The 20,524-nt window shown below is 40.0% G+C and overlaps 1 protein-coding gene across 2 annotated transcripts in view; it reads right to left on the bottom strand.

The window, feature by feature from the left end:
• Window positions 1-1,639: 1,639 nt before the first annotated feature.
• BMAL2 (basic helix-loop-helix ARNT like 2) overlaps window positions 1,640-20,524 on the bottom strand; it is a 36,833-nt gene continuing 17,948 nt past the window's right edge. The window contains exons 6-16 of one of the 2 annotated variants that reach the window (XM_082240125.1): window positions 18,894-18,986; window positions 17,319-17,436; window positions 16,447-16,593; window positions 13,601-13,841; window positions 12,972-13,078; window positions 10,735-10,885; window positions 9,357-9,415; window positions 6,831-6,939; window positions 5,148-5,229; window positions 3,673-3,781; window positions 1,640-2,636 (exon numbers count right to left, since the gene is read on the bottom strand). In XM_082240125.1, coding sequence (XP_082096251.1) covers window positions 2,503-2,636; window positions 3,673-3,781; window positions 5,148-5,229; window positions 6,831-6,939; window positions 9,357-9,415; window positions 10,735-10,885; window positions 12,972-13,078; window positions 13,601-13,841; window positions 16,447-16,593; window positions 17,319-17,436; window positions 18,894-18,986 — 1,350 coding nt within the window. In that variant the 3' untranslated portion in view covers window positions 1,640-2,502. Of the gene's footprint in view, window positions 2,637-3,672; window positions 3,782-5,147; window positions 5,230-6,425; window positions 6,779-6,830; window positions 6,940-9,356; window positions 9,416-10,734; window positions 10,886-12,971; window positions 13,079-13,600; window positions 13,842-16,446; window positions 16,594-17,318; window positions 17,437-18,893; window positions 18,987-20,524 lie in introns of those variants that run through there. The other variant, XM_082240126.1, reaches the window with a different exon arrangement.

Below are 20,524 nucleotides of genomic sequence, written 5' to 3'. Positions count from 1 at the left end.
TCCAAACCAATGGATTCAAGCTGCAAGAAAGGAGATGACGACTGAACACCAGGAAGAGCATTCTGACAGTAAGAGCTGTTCAACAGTGGAACAGACTTCCTGGGGAGTTTGGTGGCCCCTCCTTCCTTGGAGAGGTTGGATGGTGGCCACCTGTCATGGATGCTTTAACTGAGGTTCCTGCATTGCAGGATGTTGGGCAAGGTGATCCTTGGGATTCCTTCCAACTTCTTTCTTTGGCGGTCAACAAAAGAGGTTTAAAGACTGTCCAACTCTATGATTCTAACAAAAATAGTGAGGCTGGAAAAAGTTACATCCAATGGAAAATGTCCTGTCATTTTCTAGAGATTAAATAAACCTAAAATGATTGTCTCTACCCTTTCATATATGTACTGCAACATTATATGGCTATCAGTGCAACTCAAAGGCCTGGAAATGATGCCTTATGAGGAACGGCTAAGGGAGCTGAGCATGTTTAGCCTGGAGAAGAGGAGGTAAAGGGGTGATATGACAGCCATGTTCAAATATATAAAAGGATGTCACATAGAGGAGGGAGAAAGGTTGTTTTCTGCTGCTCCAGAGAAGCGGACACGGAGCAATGGATCCAAACTACAAGAAAGAAGATTCCACCTAAACATTAGGAAGAACTTCCTGACAGTAAGAGCTGTTCGACAGTGGAATTTGCTGCCAAGGAGTGTGGTGGAGTCTCCTACTTTTGAGGTCTTTAAGCAGAGGCTTGACAACCATATGTCAGGAGTCCTCTGATGGTGTTTCCTGCTTGGCAAGGGGTTGGACTCAATGGCCCTTGTGGTCTCTTCCAACTCTATGATTCTATGATTCATACATTAATGCTGTTACAATACAGTACAAGTAAGACCTCTAGTGGCTATTGGGCATAACTACTCACAATTTCTCACCCTAGAATTATTTCCCTGGTATGTTTCACAAGTTACAAATTTAGCAGTTCTATGCAGTATACTTGCAGTATAATCCATAATGTGGAAAAGGCAAATATTATACAGGTACTGCATATAACATATTATAAATGACCCCCAAAACACTGATTACACATGGCCTCACCAATTGCTAGTACATTACTGATGCATGTATCTATTTCATGAATGTGTGAAGGTGTCTTCACATATAGACTTACACAGTACATTATATACGAAAAAAATCTAATCTTACTCACTATTCTCGTGGAGATATCATATTTAAAGTAAAGACTTTAGAATTTTAAAATAAATTGCTATTTAGTATAGGCAGTAATTGTTTTTCTAAAGTTCAAATTTGAAAGTTCAAATCTGCATGTTCAAGTTTAAATTACTTTATGGCAGGGGACCAGTACTCCACATTTTCAGAAGGACTCTCACTATGTGAAAAAAATGCACTTCAGTGGCACAGTGTGTTAGAACATCCCCACATAACATAATCATAGCATTTGCATGTATTCAAAATGGACAGCCTGTATTGTATAATACAGAGCCTAGAACAGGAATACTAATGGCCAATGCTACAATCTTGTACAGTTACCGGTAAGTAAGTCCCACTGAACTCAGTGGGGGTTACTTCTGAGTAGACATGCATAGGGTTGCAACTGTAAAACTACAAAACTCAGCCCTCTGAAAAAACAAACAAACAATTCTAGTATATCTATATTTTCTTCAAGGCTTGGGTACCTTGGGTATTGTCAGATATGATTTCCATATTATGCATTAAAGATACATGGGTGCTCAAGACCTACTCCAAAGGTGACAAGTGCATTTTAGTATATTACTGAAAGATCGTTGGCTTCCCTGCTCAAAATTTGTGTGTGTGTGTGTGTGTGTGTGTGTGTGTGAGAGAGAGAGAGAGAGAGAGAGAGAGAGATGTTTTCTATCACTACTGCAAACACTAGAAAATAATAAATTTTGTTGTTTTAAGTCTTTCCTGTAGCAGTTTTACACTGGAACAATGCACAATTTCATGATCAATATGAATGACTGCTCACTTTGTAAGAAACTTCCATTCCTTGTTTCTTGATCCCTGGGTTCAAACAATCCAACAGCAAAAATAAAATATCTTAAGGACTTGAGCTCCTCCAGGAATGGACATAAAAAGTCTAGTTCTAGTACAGTACTCAAGTACAGTACTGCTACTCAAGTAGCAGTAATAAATTAGGAACAAGGAAAACACATATAAATAGACAGGAATATTTCAGAACAAAATCTCTATGCCCATTTTACAGTAGATTCTCTTTTAAATTTTTTTGTAAAAATATAACTGTTTTAAGATTCCAGTCAACAAGTATATCAGTAACAAAATTGAGGTCCTGTGTCATTTTTAAAAAATTACATGTTTTCAACATATGCAGCCAAAATGACTGAGAATAAGGCCAAAGTCATTTTAAAATATAGATACTGTAAATTTGAATTAAAGTCTTAAAAGGTACTAGTACAGTACTAGAGAACAGATTATTATTTTTGTGCATCAAAATAGCTTAAATTCCTTCTTAGCTGTGTAATACTAAAGAGTCCATTGCATGTCACTGAGCTCTGCTGGATTGCCCAGACCTCCTTCAGCTTCCAAGTAATTCATAAGAGCAGCCATTGCAGTGTCATTTTCACAAACTGCATCAAAATCCAGTTGAGAAGCATCACCTAAGAAAAAAAACCAAAAATGACACCACTTTATGCAAAAATCAGCCTCTGCAATTCATTGTTTACTCTGAAACAAGCAACATCCTTTTGGCACAAATAACTTTACACATCACATCTGTATTTCCTTGCACATGCTGCAAGATAGCCAAGATTGGGATACAAGGAATGAAAACACAATTTGTACTGCCTGGCAGCTGCTCTCCAGGAGTTCAGACAGAGGGTTCCCAACCCTACCTGGCTGAACCAGAGGTCTTCTGCAGCCAAAGCAGACCCCTCCACCTCTAAACCGCAGCTCTTTGCCTCTGAATAGAGAGCTTAACTCTGCCACATGGTAAACTGCTGCTCAATGTTCCTTACGGGGGTGGTTCAAAATGCCCTGCTGAGAAGATTCTGACGAGCTTGAATTTATGTTACCAGAAAAAGGAAACCTTAAAATATTAACAGATTTCTAACGAGTGCTTTCCTTAAAAGCCCTATCACTTTTGCATTGAAAAAGAGGCATCTTAACACACATTAAAAATGTACATATTAAATGTAGGCTTTATTCAGTTCTGTTAAAATAACTTTTATTTTAAGAACATCCAGAGGATTTATATTTTATGCTTAAACAGCTTAAGACGTTTATTGGGAGCAGGCATTTCTGATTTACCTTCATTCTTTACTGAAACATTGTTTCAAAACAGAATGAAGTTTGAGATGAGTCAATTTACAGAAATAAAAGCACTATGGACAGAATGCAAAGTATCAGGTATGAGTATCATATTGCCCGTGGTGGCAGTGGTCAACCAATATATGTGAGCTGCATTTCTAAGCTGACTGGGCTTGCTCAATGAAAGATTTCAGTTTTCTTCCCTTTTTTTGGTGTGGATCACCTGCATCCACAGTGACATCTATTTCTTTTAACCTAAGGATTCTATGAACAGGAGCGCTGGTAATCTAAAATTGGTAGGAACTAAACACCCTCAGTTACACAATCTACTTCTGCAGAGACTTACAAATACTTCATCAAGAGGAAATAAACAGAAGGGATGCTTACTGAGAAGAGGTTCATTGCTGGGGAGTGGAACAGTGCCCTGGTGTTGCCCTGAGGTTTCCACATCTAATATTCCTGAAGGACACAGCTGAAGAATGTCTCTCTTTGGCACCTGAGCACACACAAAAATGGTGACAATAGCCAGAAATCAACAAAAATGATATTACAGAAATCAAATACTCTTCAATGCTGATTCATAGGGATACACTGTCGAAATTAGATGGCTTTGTTTACAAGTGACGCAGGAGCAGGGAACTGGCAGCCCACAGTCCAGATCTGGCCCATTATGGCAGGCACGTGAGAACAATTGGAAGTGATGTTTTGTCCAGCTCTGCCTTCACAGACAACTCAAAGGAAAATTAAAAAACCAGCAGGAAATCTGTGAGATCTGCAAAGGAGGGAGGCACTGCCTCTTCATCCAAGAAGGAACGTGTGTTATGTGTCTGGTTACATGTGACGATGTTGAAGAGTGTGTTATATGTGTGCATGCTGGTGCATATGCATGAGTGTGGACTGGAATTGTCCCCTTCAGCTACACCCAATTTGGCCCTGCCTACATGTGGCTCCTGAACGGTTGGCTATGAGGGAATGCAGCCCTCTAGGGAAAAAAGATTTCCCATCCTTGATGTAATGAATAACAGCTGCAACAATTCTGTATTTGCAATGCCCTCTAAAATAGATTTTGGCCTTTAGTACAATAAAACCATCAGAAAGAAAGAAAGAAAGAAAGAAAGAAAGAAAGAAAGAAAGAAAGAAAGAAAGAATTTTGTGCTGAAAATACAGCTTGACAAAGTATGACAACAGGCCCCTAACTGAACTGCTTCAGAGGATACTTACCAAGAAGTAGTAGTTGCTCCTATCCAGGTAGTTTATAGTCATAGAAGTTGGAGGGAATCCCTAGGGTCATCTAGTCCAACCCCCTGCAACGTGACTCTTTTGCCCAACAAGGGGCTTGAATCCACAACCCTGAGATTAACGGTCTCAAGCACTACTGACTCAGCTATCCCACAGTCGGAAGCTTTCAGGCTCCCAAAAGGAAAGAGTTGTTGCCGTTTGGAAACAGCATAGTTGGTTACAGAAGTTTTGCTATAATATGAAATAACAGCGGCCTCCTTCACATGCTACATGAGGTCATGTGTGGAGCCAAAGAAGAGGACTGTGCTACTAGCCCTGCCCAAAATGTGTGTTGAGGATGGACATCAGAAGAGCCCCCATCAGGAGCAATTTGCCCACACATATGGGGCCTCACAGCTGGGCCTCTCGTGTAGAACCTTTACACGTTAGCAGCTGCATTCCACATAGGAGATCTTCAGACATGATATTGGGGGGGAGACAAGAGGCTTGGCACTTCTCCTTGCTCTATACACGGATTCTCTTCATGTGTGTAACATGTTTAGAGGGCTAGTAAGAAAGATCAAATCAAGTTACTGGGATATTAGATAGCCTTTCTTAGAGGCCAGTGGCTTATGGATACTCACATCACTACCGTCTACTGGGGAAGAAGACTTCCTCATCAGATCTGATGGACTTAACTCACCAGGAGGTGGAGATGTATGTAACCTAGATAAAAACAAAAGATGACATTTAATCCTCCTCACAAAGTATTTGGCAAACACAAACAATATGGCCTCTAAAACACTTGATATTATTTATTAACTAGTGCTGCTGTATCAGAAACATTAGCAACATTTGCACTTTAAGATCTCCACCCCTTCCCTCCAAGGTTCCTCCATCTCTGGAGGAACTTGATCATATTCAGTCCTATAAAAGAGTCCTAAAATGCAGACTAAATGATCAAGTGGCTGTGTTGTTTAAAACTATGGGCTAAGCTGATTAAGTGATTCTTTAGTTCTGCAAAGTTTTAGTAGAATGGGATGCCAGTGAACCAAAAGGATGTACTAAGCCTTTGTGGATCAGGCCAAAGGCCCATTTAATCCAGTATCCTGTTTACAGTGGGCAACCAGATGCCTATGGAAAACCCACAAGATGGAACTTATGAGCACTCTGTCCACTTGTCATTCCCAGCAATTGGTATTCAGGGGCCTATGAACATAACTGCTATGGTTCCTGTTATGTACTGAGTTGAATAGGATCCAAACTGCAGCAGTCTGATTAGTCCTAGAACAATAGGATTCAGAATGCAGCAGTCTGATTGGTCCTAGAACAATGCAGCAGTATGATTGGTTGGCAGGAACCACCCAATCATGCTCCAGATATAAGTGAATCCACAATCTGATTGGCTTACAGTAGAATTCCAGAATTAGCCAATCATGTGCAGCCCATTGTGTAAATAATGTATATAAAGCAGATACTTTGAGGGGACTTTCATTCCTCCTCACCACTATGAGCTGAATAAAGAGCATGAAATCACTTTGTGACTCTGAGTATATTTCAGTTCCTCAATGAATATGCCTAATCCTCTTTTAAAGCCCCCTGAGATGGTGGACATCACATTTTGTGAGGACAAATTCCATACTTCAGCTATCACTGTGAGGGTCATGTGCACAATTAAGTGTGTCAGGGCCATGCATTAATTATAGTTAGTTGGAAACTCTTCAAGAACTTTGGCCCTCACACTCAGCTGGCAGTTGGCATGACTTCAGGGATCACAATTAAAGCCAGATCAATGCATTATTTAGGACTACCAACCCCCCCCCCAAAAAAAATTTGGATTATTTGTTTTAATTTAATTTTTGACTGGTGCCTAAACAGATTAAGCAAGACCTCAGAATGAACCTCGTGATTCTGATCAGCCACTGTTAAAATGGTCCAGGCTCATGTTATTTTCCCAAGTGCTCCCTATTTTAATTTCAAGTGAAAGTATTAAGGGTTGGCAATCCACTCCACTAAACAGATCTCCCATTTTATTAAATATGTGGGATTACAGGCTGGTGGTAGGGGATCTTTAGAGATTTGAATTTCCGGTGTCCAAGGGTTCTCAGAAGTAACTTGTTTCAACACCTTATGCTTTTTACTTACAATTTTCTCCCTTTGTAAACCCTTCAACTAGCATGAGAGGGTGACCTAGCTCTTGAAATGGATCCCTCAGAGTAGTCTAGAATCTGGTCCTCTAAAGTTTTTATTTCAGTTTTGGCCATGGTTAGTTCACCTTTTAAAATACAAAAAAATGGTTAGCATTTGCTGCAAAAAAAAGTTATTACCTTTGTAAATCTAAGACTTCATTTGCAATTTCGGTTCCTATGCTTCCAGCCCCAAGTACAGTTCCTGTAGACATCCCTGGTACACCAAGAAATGGTGGTTTTGTTGTATCTATGTTTTAAGAGACAATGAATCAAGATGATTTTATTTAGTTTTACACTATTTCCCACTGTAACAAATTATCTATTTTATTTTATTGAAATAATTGTTATTAAAAAATTTATTGAATTACAAAAGAACATGCAATGTCTTTCTCTCTCTTTTTATCATTGAGTTTCTTAGTTATGTTCCATGTAAGAAAATGTATCTAGTATAGGGTTGAAGGAGAAGATAGGTGGTAGGAGCGAGTGGTGGGGAGATGGTGGGTGGTAAATTCACATATTATTTTTCTTTCCCCCAAAAAATGGTATATGTGTGTGGTTTTTGTGGCAGCGTCACTTGGGCAGGTTCTCTTTCTATATGCTTGTTGGTTTACATTGGCACTGAGAGAAGCTTGGGAGGCAGATTATCTGTTTTAACGCTTAAAAGTAATTTTAACTGTGTTATAAATACATCCTATTCACAACCATTTGTTTCAATTTTGATGACATAGATGGAATGCTTTCCCTTTCATGTAATGTAACTTTCAATTTCAGTATTATTATTTTTTACAGTTAATATAGGATTCTAACTCCTTGCTCTGAAATAATAAACAAGGATAGAAACTTCAATCTTTTCACAGAAGTAATATGATGAAAATTTTAAGAGGTTAGGCTAGCCTCAACCAGAGCCAGGGCTTTTTCGGCTGTGGCTCCGATCTGGTGGAACGCTCTGTCAGAAAAGATTAGGGCCCTGCGGGTCTTGACATCTTTCTGCAGGGCCTGAAAGACAGAGCTGTTCTACCAGGTCTTTGGCCAGGGCACAGCCTGACCCCCTCTTTTGGCAATCCTCACAGAACTCTAGCCCAATGGTTGCCATTAATTTGATTTGAATTAATTTTATAATGAAATGATTTTAGCATGTTGTATTATTTTAATGTTGTTAGCCGCTCTGAGCCTGGCTTTGGCTGGGGAGGGCAGGATATAAATAAACTTTTATATTATTATTATTATTATTATTATTATTATTATTAATTGTAATTCACTTTTCTCTTGCACCATCAGCTTATACCCTACAAGAGTAAGACGCACGTAATAAAAATCTATGAGTTATTTGTCTGCAGAGCACAGGTTTAAAAGAAAGGGAAGGTGTGTACATCCAGACAGCTTCTATGTGGGGTATGTAAATGTTAAGGGGTGCCTTTGAACAGCAGTTGTCAACATGGTCCCCTCCAGATGGTTCTGGACTTCAGCTCTCATCGTTCCTAGTCACTGCCCATAAGACTGAAGCTGATGCAGTCCAACGCCACATGGAGGGAACAACGGTGGCCTTTGATTAATATGGTATTTTCATATCAAACTGAAGGTGAGTGAATGCACTTCACTCCTTATATTGCTCTTCATAAAAGGTCTGCACATTCACGCATGTGAAGGATGCTTTGTTTGCTATGTTTATATGCCACCTTTATCTTCCACAGATCTCAAGGTGGGGTATATGGCTTGGCTTCTCCCCATTTCATTCTCACAACACCCCTGTGAAGTAGAAGAGGCTGGGAGATGCTGACTGACTCCAAAGTCACCCAGTGAGCTTCATGGCTGAGTGGGGCCTTGAACCCTCCTCTCCCAGGTCCCAGTCCAGCACTCTAACCATTACGCCACACTGGTGTTAAAGGTTAGCCACAACATGCTGGTGAAACAAGTGGCACTGCCATCATCTAAATTATAAGTGGTGTGTATAGACATCACCATATAAAGAAACAAGTGTCAAAATATTGTAGCAAAAAGGCTGCAACCAATGAGGCTAGTTCTTTAAAATCTTTTAATGCCTTAACATTATTCACAGCAGGTGTTACTAATGTGTGAGAAACATTTGATCAAGAGGCAAGAAAGAAATATTCTAAATAATAAAAATTGTATTCTACTATTGATAAGTGATAGTTGACATGGTCCCTGATCTAACAACGTTGTCTCACTGTGGAACTAAAAACAAAGGGTTAAAAGGACTGCAAATTTCCTGTGCCACAAAAACATACTGTTTTTTGAAATTTTATTCTGGTTGCATGCACACCAAGGCTTTAAAGCATATTTAAGACACCCACCCACCAAAGAATGCTAGGAATTGTAGCCTGTAAATTACAGTTCCCAGGATTCTTGGGGCAGGATGGGTGTGCTTTAAAGGTATGGGACGTACACAATTTCACAAACTATTTGCAATGCAAAGTGGGGAGGTGGGAACTGATATTTGGGGGAGGGCTCTTAATACCTTGTAGTTCATAGAGGTATTTGCCTGCCTCTTCATATGCTGGTCACTTTATTAATTTAACAGACAAGTCTGCAGCTTGTATCAGGATTTTTATTTTTTATTTTTTTAGTAATGTGCCCAGTGTGAAGCTCCCATTTGTTTTATGTAATATTGTGTGTATCATTCTCACTGTAAGCATGTGTACTTGCCTTCTGAAGACAGGGAACTGCAGGGTAACAGTGCCTCCTCATCTGATTCGTTATGATCTCTAAAATGCACCAGAGCAGAAAAGTTACACAAAGGAGCATTCCCAGATGTAAATAATATACATGTTTCCTACATGAGTACTATTTCTTGTTTCTTCTTCTTTTTTGTGTCTTATCTTACTCTGTGCACATACTATTTTGTGCTTTTGAGTCTTCAATAGAGAACCATCCCCATCCCCATCCCCAGCTTCCCCCCAGCCAGATCCCGCCACCCCTTGGGGGAGGACCATGGAGGCAGAGGCTGGCGAGACTGCAGTTCAAAACATCTGGAGGACATCAGGGTGGGATAACCTAACATTTGCCAAGTAAGGATTGCCATCCTAATTAGAAAAGATCCAATCTATTTATCCAACACAACAAGCCTGACATGGGCTGGTGCAATGGAAAACTGAATATCTTTTAATAAAAGCTAGCACTTGCTATTCCTGCCAACCTAGCAGTTCGAAAGCACATCAAAGTGCAAGTAGATAAATAGGTATCGCTACGGCGGGAAGGTAAACGGCGTTTCCGTGTGCTGCTCTGGTTCACCAGAGGCGGCTTAGTCCTGCTGGCCACATGACCTGGAAGCTGTACGCCGGCTCCCTCGGCCAATAAAGCGAGATCATAGAATGATAGAGTTGGAAGAGACCACAAGGGCCATCGAGTCCAACCCCCTGCCAAGCAGGAAACACCATCAGAGCACTCCTGACATATGGTTGTCAAGCCTCTGCTTAAAGACCTCCAAAGTAGGAGACTCCACCACACTCCTTGGCAGCAAATTCCACTGTCAAACAGCTCTTACTGTTAGGAAGTTCTTCCTAATGTTTAGGTGGAATCTTCTTTCTTGTAGTTTGGATCCATTGCTCCGTGTCCGCTTCTCCGGAGCAGCAGAAAACAACCTTTCTCCCTCCTCTATGTGACATCCTTTTCTATATTTGAACATGGCTATCAAATGAGCACCGCAACCCCAGAGTCGGCCACGACTGGACCACCTAATGGTCAGGGGTCCCTTTACCTTTACCTAGCACTTGCTATGCGGCAGTAGAGCCAGCAATTGGCTTAAAAATTAATACATTAATATTTATTCTATTTACAATTGAAGTCCTAGCATACAAGGTGACATTATATCAGTATGAAGGTCAGCAGGACAGAACCAAAATAGACCACCTGCATTAATATTGCGTAATTAAATACAAAAGGAAACTTATTTTTTTACATTCAAGCTCATAGGCAGTGAATGCACATGCATTCTTTTAATTAACTTTGTCTTTTAATAATATCTAAGGTATGGTAAATATTTAAAATAGTTTATTCATAGCTTATATGAATAACTATAACTTACGAAACAACTGTGTTGATTGACACAATGTACTCCAGTTCTTTGGTCCATGGATTTATGAAACTAAACCACTGACTTTTTAATGTGACAAAAGAGCCATCTTTTGCTCTGAATTTGTAGAAGTTTGTGAATATCTTTTCTTTGCTCTGAAGCACTGGGGGAAATATAAAACAAGTTATGAACAAAACCAGTGTTTAAATGTGTTTCAACTAAACCTATGTTCACACAGCAACTGTAAAACATTAGGCTGCATAAAGACCATTCAGAAGACATCATCCCTATGATGCTGATAACATGATTCTCATGATTATTCATTTAATGAATGAGAAACAGAGGAAGAAAAAGGGAACTTGCTAAAATGTAAGAGGTGATGAATCAATTTCTGATGAAAGAAAAAGTGGCCACATATAGCAATGACAGCAAACCATGGTTCTGGATGCTTGGTCATTCTCCCATCTTGCCAGAAGTGAGAGTAAAGAACACTTTAAAAATGTTATTTCTCTGGCTGGAAAAAGAAACATTGGTTCCTACCTGAAGGGTAGTTCTTGCTGCTGGTAGTAGCTCATCAAACTGGGATGCATCACCACCTTGTGTTGAAGGCAGGAAAGTGAACTTGAGGGAAGTAGGGCTTTCCCAGGCACTATTTATTTATGCTTCCAGTAGGAAGCAACACAGGAAACTGCCTTATACCAGTCAGACCTCTATTCCATACAGCTTACTATTCTATACCAGTGAAGGGTCTCTGGGCTTTCCCAAGGCAACACACCAACCTGAGCCACACCCTTCACCAAACCTTCACCCTCCTCAAGTATTTTTGCCTGGGAGGAATAGGGCTGTGAACTCTGATAACGCTTCTTGCTTGTCTGGGTGGAGAGGGATGTGTGAATATGAAGAAACTAGCCTATACAGTACTACAAAGGTTAAATTCACATGTATTGTTCCACTCATTTTTGTCTCTGATCCTGCCACCACCAGAAGGGAATGTAACCCCCAGGCTGAAAAATATTCCCCACCTTTGGTCTACACCAGTGGTTCCCAATTAGCTAATTACTGAGGATCCCCTATTTTTCAAAAGCCACTGCAAGGACACCATACTTTTGAGAATTTTGATAACTCTATGGCAGCTACCTCTGCAAAGCAATTTTTTGAACAAAATGTGGGATAGCCCATACTAAGCAAAGGATTTTAGGTATACAAAAAAAAACCAGACTAGGGCTGAGCAATACCTGGTTTTCAACATTGTGATGTATCAGCAGCTAAACATCATGATATTCCGATGTATCACTGAAACTGGAGATCAGGTGTAGGGATGAGGGAAGGAGTAATCACAGAGTGGGCAGGTGGGATGCATGAAGATCAGGTGTAGAGATGAGGGAAGGAGAAGTCACAGAGATCCGGTGGGTGAAGTGCGTGCAGATCAGGCATGGGGATGAGAGAAGGAACAGCCATGGAGATCAGGTGGGTGGGGGGAGGAGAGGAAGAGGAAACCACCTCCACCGCATGGTTTGAGTGGCAGGGGATGGGGGTGCACCAAGTCGCCGTCACTGGTGGCAGCCAGTGAAGATGCAGGTCCACTGTGGCTGCTGCTTTCCTGCGGACTGAGAAAATCTGCTCAGCCTCAGCACCAGGGAAAGGTAACGCCATGGTGCCTTGAAGTGAGGGCAATCGGCTGCCCTGTTTTCCCTCAGCGTGAGGAAAGGCTGCAATGTTATTGGCTGCTACGGTCTTCCTCAGCATGAGGGAAGCGAGCTCAGATCAGCAGCATTATTGGCTGAGATCATCGTGCGATATCAGTGGTGCCTTGAAATTGGCTGCCCTGCTCTCCCTCGCACAAGGAGTGATACACTGCTGAGTCAAAATCATTATCACAGTATGATTCAAAACCGATTTTGGCCAATATATTGAAAAATCACACAGTGCTAAAACAGACCATAAAATTTGTGGTATTACGATGCAAAAATGACAAAAAAAATAGTTGGGGGAAAGCAAGGGATGGGGCCGTGGACCCCTGGGTGTGTTTCATGGACCTCCAGGGGCCCCTGGACCCCAATTGATTGGCAGTGGCTTTCCAGAGTTTCAGACAAGAGTTCTTCCTCAGCTGTACCAGAAATGCAAATCTGGAATGCTCTGCAAGCAAAGCATGACCTTCACTACAGAGCCACTACTCAAGATGGATTTTTTTCTTCTTCCAAATTTAAAATGTTAACAGTAGCAGGAAGTAAAATACTACCATACTTTACCTGCTTTGTGTTTCTCTGTTAGATGACTGTAATCGTCTTGGTGGAAGTACTCATAACATGAAGTTCCTAGAAGCTCTTGTGGTAAGTATCCTAAAATAACTGTTGCACTATAAAGAAAACATGAACACACTACAGATTCTGAAAACATCTGAAACGGGCTTTTTAAACACTTTACTCTGGTCCCTCATGCATACGAAAAGCAACAGATGCTCGTTTCTGGGGGAAAAAATACTAAAACTTAAAGTTAACATATATAGCCAAAACAGAAGGACGAACAAATGCTACATTGTAATCCTTTTGTATTATTAGATCTAATAAAAGGAAACATCACCACAATTCTAAAATTGAATTCAACTTTGAAACAACATTTGATTTTTTATTTAAACTTCTATCAGTTTGAAGTCAGAGATTATTTGTAAATGTTCATATCAAATCAAATAAAAAAAAACCTTTGTTAGAAACTAGTACTTTAAATAAGTCTTACTTAACTAGAGGACTCCGAAGTAGTTTATAGAGCAACAGCAACTTAACAGGAAGTCTGCAGTGTGGGAGGGGATCTTATCTAAATACTGAAACCTTACACAATTTAAGAGCTATTGTCTTAAAATTAAAAAGACAAAAATGCTTACCGCTGGTCTACAAAAACAAATTTTCCATCCATGGCAAAACGTGCTACAAATTCTGTTGGCTTGACTTTTATCTCACCACTTTTTTGTGGAACAGCATAAGGGTGTAATCGCCCAATTGCAACAAGGCAGTTAAAGTTACTGCTGTCTTTTTCAGCATCACCCTCCTCTTCAGCTCCCACTTCATTAGGAGGCCAGCTCTTCAGATACCCGGTGCAATGAACAGTACAGTACTTTTTAAGATCTAATTTATTACAAACACAAAACAGTTTTTCAATTTCTTTTCTAAAATCATCAGAAGCTACATTTTGCACTAACCTAAAGGCATGAGCTAAACAATTATTAAATTCAAGACTGTAGTGTCAATTTGTTATAGTTTTTTTTTAAAAAAACACTGTTTAGGTTTGGCTTACCTGTGGAAGCGTACTTCTAATCTTACAAATGATTTGAGAAGGTAAGTCATAGGTGCTGGCAATAAAAACGTGTTCTTACATATAAGAAGAAAATTTAATAGTTTAGTAATGGAGACTGCTTTCCAGTACAATACTGTTTGATTTCAAAAGTGATATGATTTACATTGAGCCAGATAAACTGCAGAAGGGACTTTGAGCTTGAGCCTATTAACTTAATGTCCCTCTCCGATACAAAAATATGGGGAAATCAGGAAAGAGAACGAAGAGGAAATTCTATTTATCTTTCATTTGGATACATAAAGGCATAATTGCAAAGGTTTCTCATCTCCCCAAAATGGGGAACATTGAAACATGAACCCCACATCTTCAGTTTCAAATGCTACAGTCCAGAAACACGCACATCATATATCATAGTTTGGTTCTAAAGCCTTGGCCATATTTAGTGCAAGGCACATGTACAAATTATTTGTGAGAAACAATGAGCATTATATCAGGTAAAACATCACAATCTTATGCATTGCTCTGTGGAACTGACTTGCTTAGGATGCTGTTATAGCAATATGCTTGCACTATTTCACTTGAAGTGAAGGTAGGCTTCAGTGGGGTATTGTTCAGCTCTTACTGCCTACAGAGTATTCTAAGGTTTCCCAGGCAAATAGAAAAGTGCTGGAAAATGTGGAACTAGAAAGATAATAGGGATCCAGTATCTTTCTAGTTCCTCATTTTTTCAAGGTAACATACATAAAGTAGACACACTGCATTTATTTTAAAATAAGAGCACTGGGTCCTCAGTACATTCAGCAACACTACACCACAAAAGAAGACTTGCAAAATACTGATACCAGTGGTTGTCTACATTCACAAAAGTGTGCTGAAAAATCTGGATTGTAATGATAGGTAAACTAGTGAAATTCCCAAAATGGTACTTGCTGTATTAATATAATACAGGGGTGAGGAACTTCAGGCCTGGAGGCCAAACGCAGTGCTGCAGTCCTCTGGCCCGAAGGACTCTCCCCAGGCCACATCCCTCACTGCTCCTGCTTCACACTCCTCCCAAGGGCTTTTGCCTGGCTGCAATGTGCAGGATGGAGGATTGAGAGAGTTGCAGGGGGGCTTGCAGAAACTAGTCCAGTGTACAAAGGTGAAATTTTCATTGATTGCTCTGCCTTTTGTACTCACTGGCATGTGGCCCTCAGAAGATTGCCCAGAAGAAATGCGTCCCTCCGGCTGAAAAAGTTTTCCCACCCCTGATATAACAGAGGCAGGATTATTATTATTTAATCCCATTAGGACATGCATGTGTGGAATTGTCTATCTTGCAGAAACTATCTATTCAATCCTAACTGTTGGTAAAATACTACTGAAATTATTACTAAACTGTCCATGTTACAATTGTGATAAAATGAATTTATTTGGTGTTCGGATCAAACACTCTCCTCAAGATGCAACCAAAAAACTACCTCATTCATATAAAATGAATATTGTTACTCTGTACAAGTATCCAGATTACAGCAGTGGAACTTTGTTACAACCCAAATGCTATGCCTGGATTAATGCAGGCCAGGATGTCAGTCCCCTACTGAACTAGCATAGGACCACCAAATACAATGCTGATTCTAGTGACAGCCATTTCTTCTTTAATAAAGTCAACAGATGTAGCACAGAAATATTCATCCCACAGACATGAAGTTTAAGTAAGTAAGGAGGGTAATAAATTTAGATTGAAGTTAATTTATTTCCAACTATTGTTTTAGGTATTTTGAATGCTGAAGTCCACTTCTTACAGCTTTTGTAAGCAGCTTTGAGGTTTTATTAGAATCAGGTGGTATACAAATCATGTGAAATAAATAACACAGCTGTAATATTTTTAAAAGATCATATTCTGAAATACACTCGCACAAGTAAGTAAGAATGGGGAAAAGCTGAGGTTGAAGTTGCATTTTTTTAAAATAAGGTATGTGGTCTCACAATTAAACCAATAAAAAATGGTTAAATTTAAGGAAACCAGCTATTACCATATTCTACTAAAATATAGTCATTGTCCTATGTAGGCAAGTTTCTACAGACATATATAAAAAAAGAATGATTCAGGCACACACTGTGCAATTGCAGAGCTTGCCCAATTTCTTAACAGCTTTTGAGAAACCTTTATATTTGCTGTAGTCCTGGTAACTTAAATCCTATTAAATGCCTTTCAGGAAACCATTTCATGTTTCCAGAAGCATATTATTCTCATGGATTCTACAATTTTACATCACTTACAGTGCAAACCAATATATGTGTACTTGTAAGTCAGTCCATTAAACTTGATGGAGTAACTTCTATTTAAATGTGTACAGAAATGCAGCCTCAAATCATACAAAAATAATTCAAGCACATTATGATTTAACACATACAGCACTTGAAATAAAATATTATTCACTTATTTAGAAATACCTTTCGTCTTTGAGTTTGGCAAGGACTCATTTTCTTCTTTCACTGCAGTTTTTATACACTTTATTCGACAAAAAAATGAACGGCGAGCACCAGAATACAGACGACATGATGACCCAGCTTGAAAATCTGTGTGAACTTGCAAACCGGCTTTTAAAGTTTAAAAAGGAACAAAACACACAAAAATACTTGGCATGTGAAATAAAAACACTATTCAGCTTTCACATGCTTCCAAGATACTTTCATATTGTTTCTGAAATTTCAGCATATATAGCTTAGAAACCTTTGAAGAGTTAAAATATGAAAATGAAGAAATATGGTTAAAGTAACTCAAGAGGGGGAAAGCAGCAATCTATTTTACAACCCAACCAATGTTATGCACGATGATACAGTATGACTGAAGTTTGAATTTGAACTCCATATAGCTTTAACCACTAATTTGGTAGGAACATTTAAAGGTTTCTGAGGATGCTCATACAAAAACCAGTTACAAGTTACATAATGTATATGGTAGAAACAGTATCTGATTACATTAGGAATGGCATGTAACATTTTTAAATACAGTGATTCTTGGTAGTGAAGCATTTTATCCTACGCTAGACTACACCAGGTTTTTCTACTGACTAAACACACACACAATAAACCAGCGTGCCTGGTAAAAATGACATGACTGATTTTGCTACATATCTAAAATTATTTCTTGACATTATCAAAAAACATGCTTCTTGGGGCACTTTCAGTTGTCTTAAAGTCTTCCACATTAAGTACAACCAAGCACTCATGATTTAGCTCATATAAATAAGAACTGCAGGAACATGGCTATATGTACATACAGCTAAATCATGACATCTAAGCAATTTTAGGTGAAGACTTACTTTTGGTGTCTATTAGCTTTTCTCTGGGAGAAGCATCTGAAGATGAAAGTTGCTCCTTCACTTTGGCAACATCCTTTGGATGAAGATAGTCAAAAAGACTTTGCCCAATCAAACTCGTCTAATGGAACACAACATTGTTACCTCATAAGCTGTGCATTACAAATCTCGTTCACAAACAAAAAGACACAAGTATACTGAAGAACACTGAGTACTTAAAAGTAAAAGGTAAAGGTAAAGGTACCCCTGCCCGAACGGGCCAGTCTTGACAGACTGTGGGGTTTGTGCGCCCATCTCACATTTATTGGCCGGGGGCCAGCGCTGTCCGGGGACACTTCCGGGTCACGTGGCCAGCGTGACATCGCTGCTCTGGCGAGCCAGAGCCGCACACGGAACGCCGTTTACCTTCCCGCTGGTAAGCGGTACCTATTTATCTACTTGCACCCGGAGGTGCTTTCGAACTGCTAGGTGGGCAGGCGCTGGGACCGAACAGCGGGAGCACACCCCGCCGCGGGGATTCGAACCGCCGACCTTTCGATCGGCAAGCCCTAGGCGTTGAGGCTTTAGCCCACAGCGCCACCCGCGGTTGCGGGACGCGGGTCAAAAAGACTTTGCCCAATCAAAAAGATTGTCAAAAAAGATTGTCAAAAAAGATTGTCAAAAAGATAGTCAAAAAGACTTTGCCCAATCAAACTCGTCTAATGGAACACAACATTGTTACCTCATAAGCTGTGCATTACAAATCTCGTTCACAAACAAAAAGACACAAGTATACTGAAGAACACTGAGTACTTAAAAGTACTTCACTGTAAACGCTAAGGTGTGTGTGTGTGTGTTGTCACACACTCACAGTCACTATAATGGATTGTTGAATGAAGCATTTGGGTTTGTTTTCAAAGAAAACTGCATTTAAACAATATCAGATATTTTCACATTATAGCAGAGAGCACTGGCTGGCAAACTATTTAAGTAACATCGTGCAATTCTGAAATTCAGAGGTAAGGTAACAACTAGGTGGTGGTGCCAACGACGACTATAATAACATGCAGGTGAAGCTTGTCCACTGTCAGCCACTAATGGGGAAGAGCCACATGTGATTGAAGAACTCCTGCAACAGTCATTAACGGGAAAGGTGTGTTTATTTGTTTTGTGAATATATCCCCTGTCCTTCAAATGCAACAAGAACCTACTGGATCAGGTCGATGGCTTATCTACTCCTGAACCATGTTCTCAGTTAGCAACCAGATGCCTCAGGGAAGTCAGCAAGCAGGGCAGAAGAACAACAGTACTTTGCCCACCTGCAGTTCCCAGAAACCGGTATTGAGGCATACAGCATCTGACAGGGGAGGTAGAACAAAGCCACAGTGGCTAGCAGATGTTAATAGCTTTGTCCTCCATGTCTCCAGGGCAGCTTACAAAAACCTCTGAAAGTAAAAAATGGTAATGCATGTGTGATGGTGAAGGGTGTAGGGGTGGCACTTGTCAGGGCAATTAGTAATACTTAAAGAAACTGTTATACTAAATATTTTGCTGTGAAATACTGTCTACATCCAGTATTTAGTACACAAAGTCACCTACTGGGTCATAGTTAAGGATCTTGAAAACAGATTCTGAAACAAACAGGATTTTCCCTCTGTCACATCCAACCACAAAGAGGAACCCATCAGCAGCCTGTAAATTGAGAGAGAGAGAAAACACACACGTTTATAGGCAGAAAAAACAAGATCTCAGGAGACAGAAAAATAAATTATGTCAACAGTAGTTTTAATAACTTAAGATTGCAGCATTGATTTGAACATATTATGTTAGTTAAAAACATGTTTCCTGGATCCTTGTGTGTTTCTAAGCACAATTCAAAATTCTGGCTTTTTATCTTTAATATCATTACAGCTTGGATCCAGAGTTTCTCTCCCAATGTCAGAGGGACATTCTTTCTATTTTAATGTCAGAGGGAGGTTCATTCTATCTTAGGAAGAGAACCTTGGATCCAACTCAGGATTGTCTAAAGCAGGGAGTCAAACTGAACTTGAACCTGCCCCAAACCCCAGAATAGAACCTGAAGCATTATCTTAAAGTCTCTACTGAACCTTAACTGAAAAAGCACTGTTAAAAGAAAGTGTCACTGGTTCAGAATAAGCATTCAACTAATGAATCAACTGATATGGTAAACCCACTGAATCCACCAGGATCAGAATGAGCACATACATTAAAAACAATATCTGGGAGGATTTATATATTTTGTGGTATACAGGATTCTATATTCTGTTCTCTCCAAAGACTGGACCTGGGAAGCATTAGGCAGGGACAGAATTGGAAGTCTCCATTCCCTCTGCCAGAGAGGTTTGGTCAACATACAACTGATGACATTGAAGGGATGACTATAATACATGTGATGTGGCACAAGAATACCATACGGGAGTCAGATGACATCCCTTCTGGTGTCTTATCAAAGTATGGATTGATGGATTGATTGATTGAATTTGGATACTGCCCTATAATTGCAAGCCTCAGGGTGTTTCACAGGATAAAAGCACAATATAAAACCACAAAAGACAAATAAATAAAAAAGAACAACTCAGTAATTCCCCCACCCCAACACATTTTAAAAGGACATTGAATGTCAGTCAACTAAAGGCCTGGTTAAAGAGGAACATTTTTGCCTGGCACCTAAAGGTGTATAATGAAGGCCCCAGGTAAACCTCCTTGGGGAGAGCATTCCATAAACGGGGAACCACTGCAGAGAAGGCCTGTTCTTGTGTTGCCACCCTGCGGACCTCTTTTGGAGGTGGCACATGAAAAAGGGCCTCAGAAGATGATCTCAGGGTCTGGGTAGGTTCATATGGAGAGAGGCGGTTCTTGAGGTATTGTGGTCCTGAGCCATTTAAGGCTTTATAAATAAAAATCAGCACTTTGAACTGGGCCCAGAAACTAACTGGTAGCCAGTGCAGTTGGACAAGGATCAGTGTAATATGCTCAACCTGGCCACTGACTTCTTCACTACCTGAAGTTTCCGAACCATCTTCAGAGGCAGCCCTACATAGAATGCATTGCAGTAATCTAACCTCGAGGTTACCAGAGCATAGGCAACAGTATTTAGGCTATTTCTGTCCAGATATGGGTGTAGCTGGGCCACCAGCCAAAGCTGATGGAAGGCACTCCGCGCCACTGAGGCCACCTGAGCCTCAAGTGATAGCAAAGGTCCCAGGAGT

The sequence above is a fragment of the Podarcis vaucheri genome (genome assembly GCF_965113315.1).
Source record: "Podarcis vaucheri genome assembly, chromosome: 10".
NCBI lineage: Eukaryota > Metazoa > Chordata > Lepidosauria > Squamata > Lacertidae > Podarcis > Podarcis vaucheri.
This window is presented reverse-complemented; position numbering and strand designations above follow the sequence as displayed.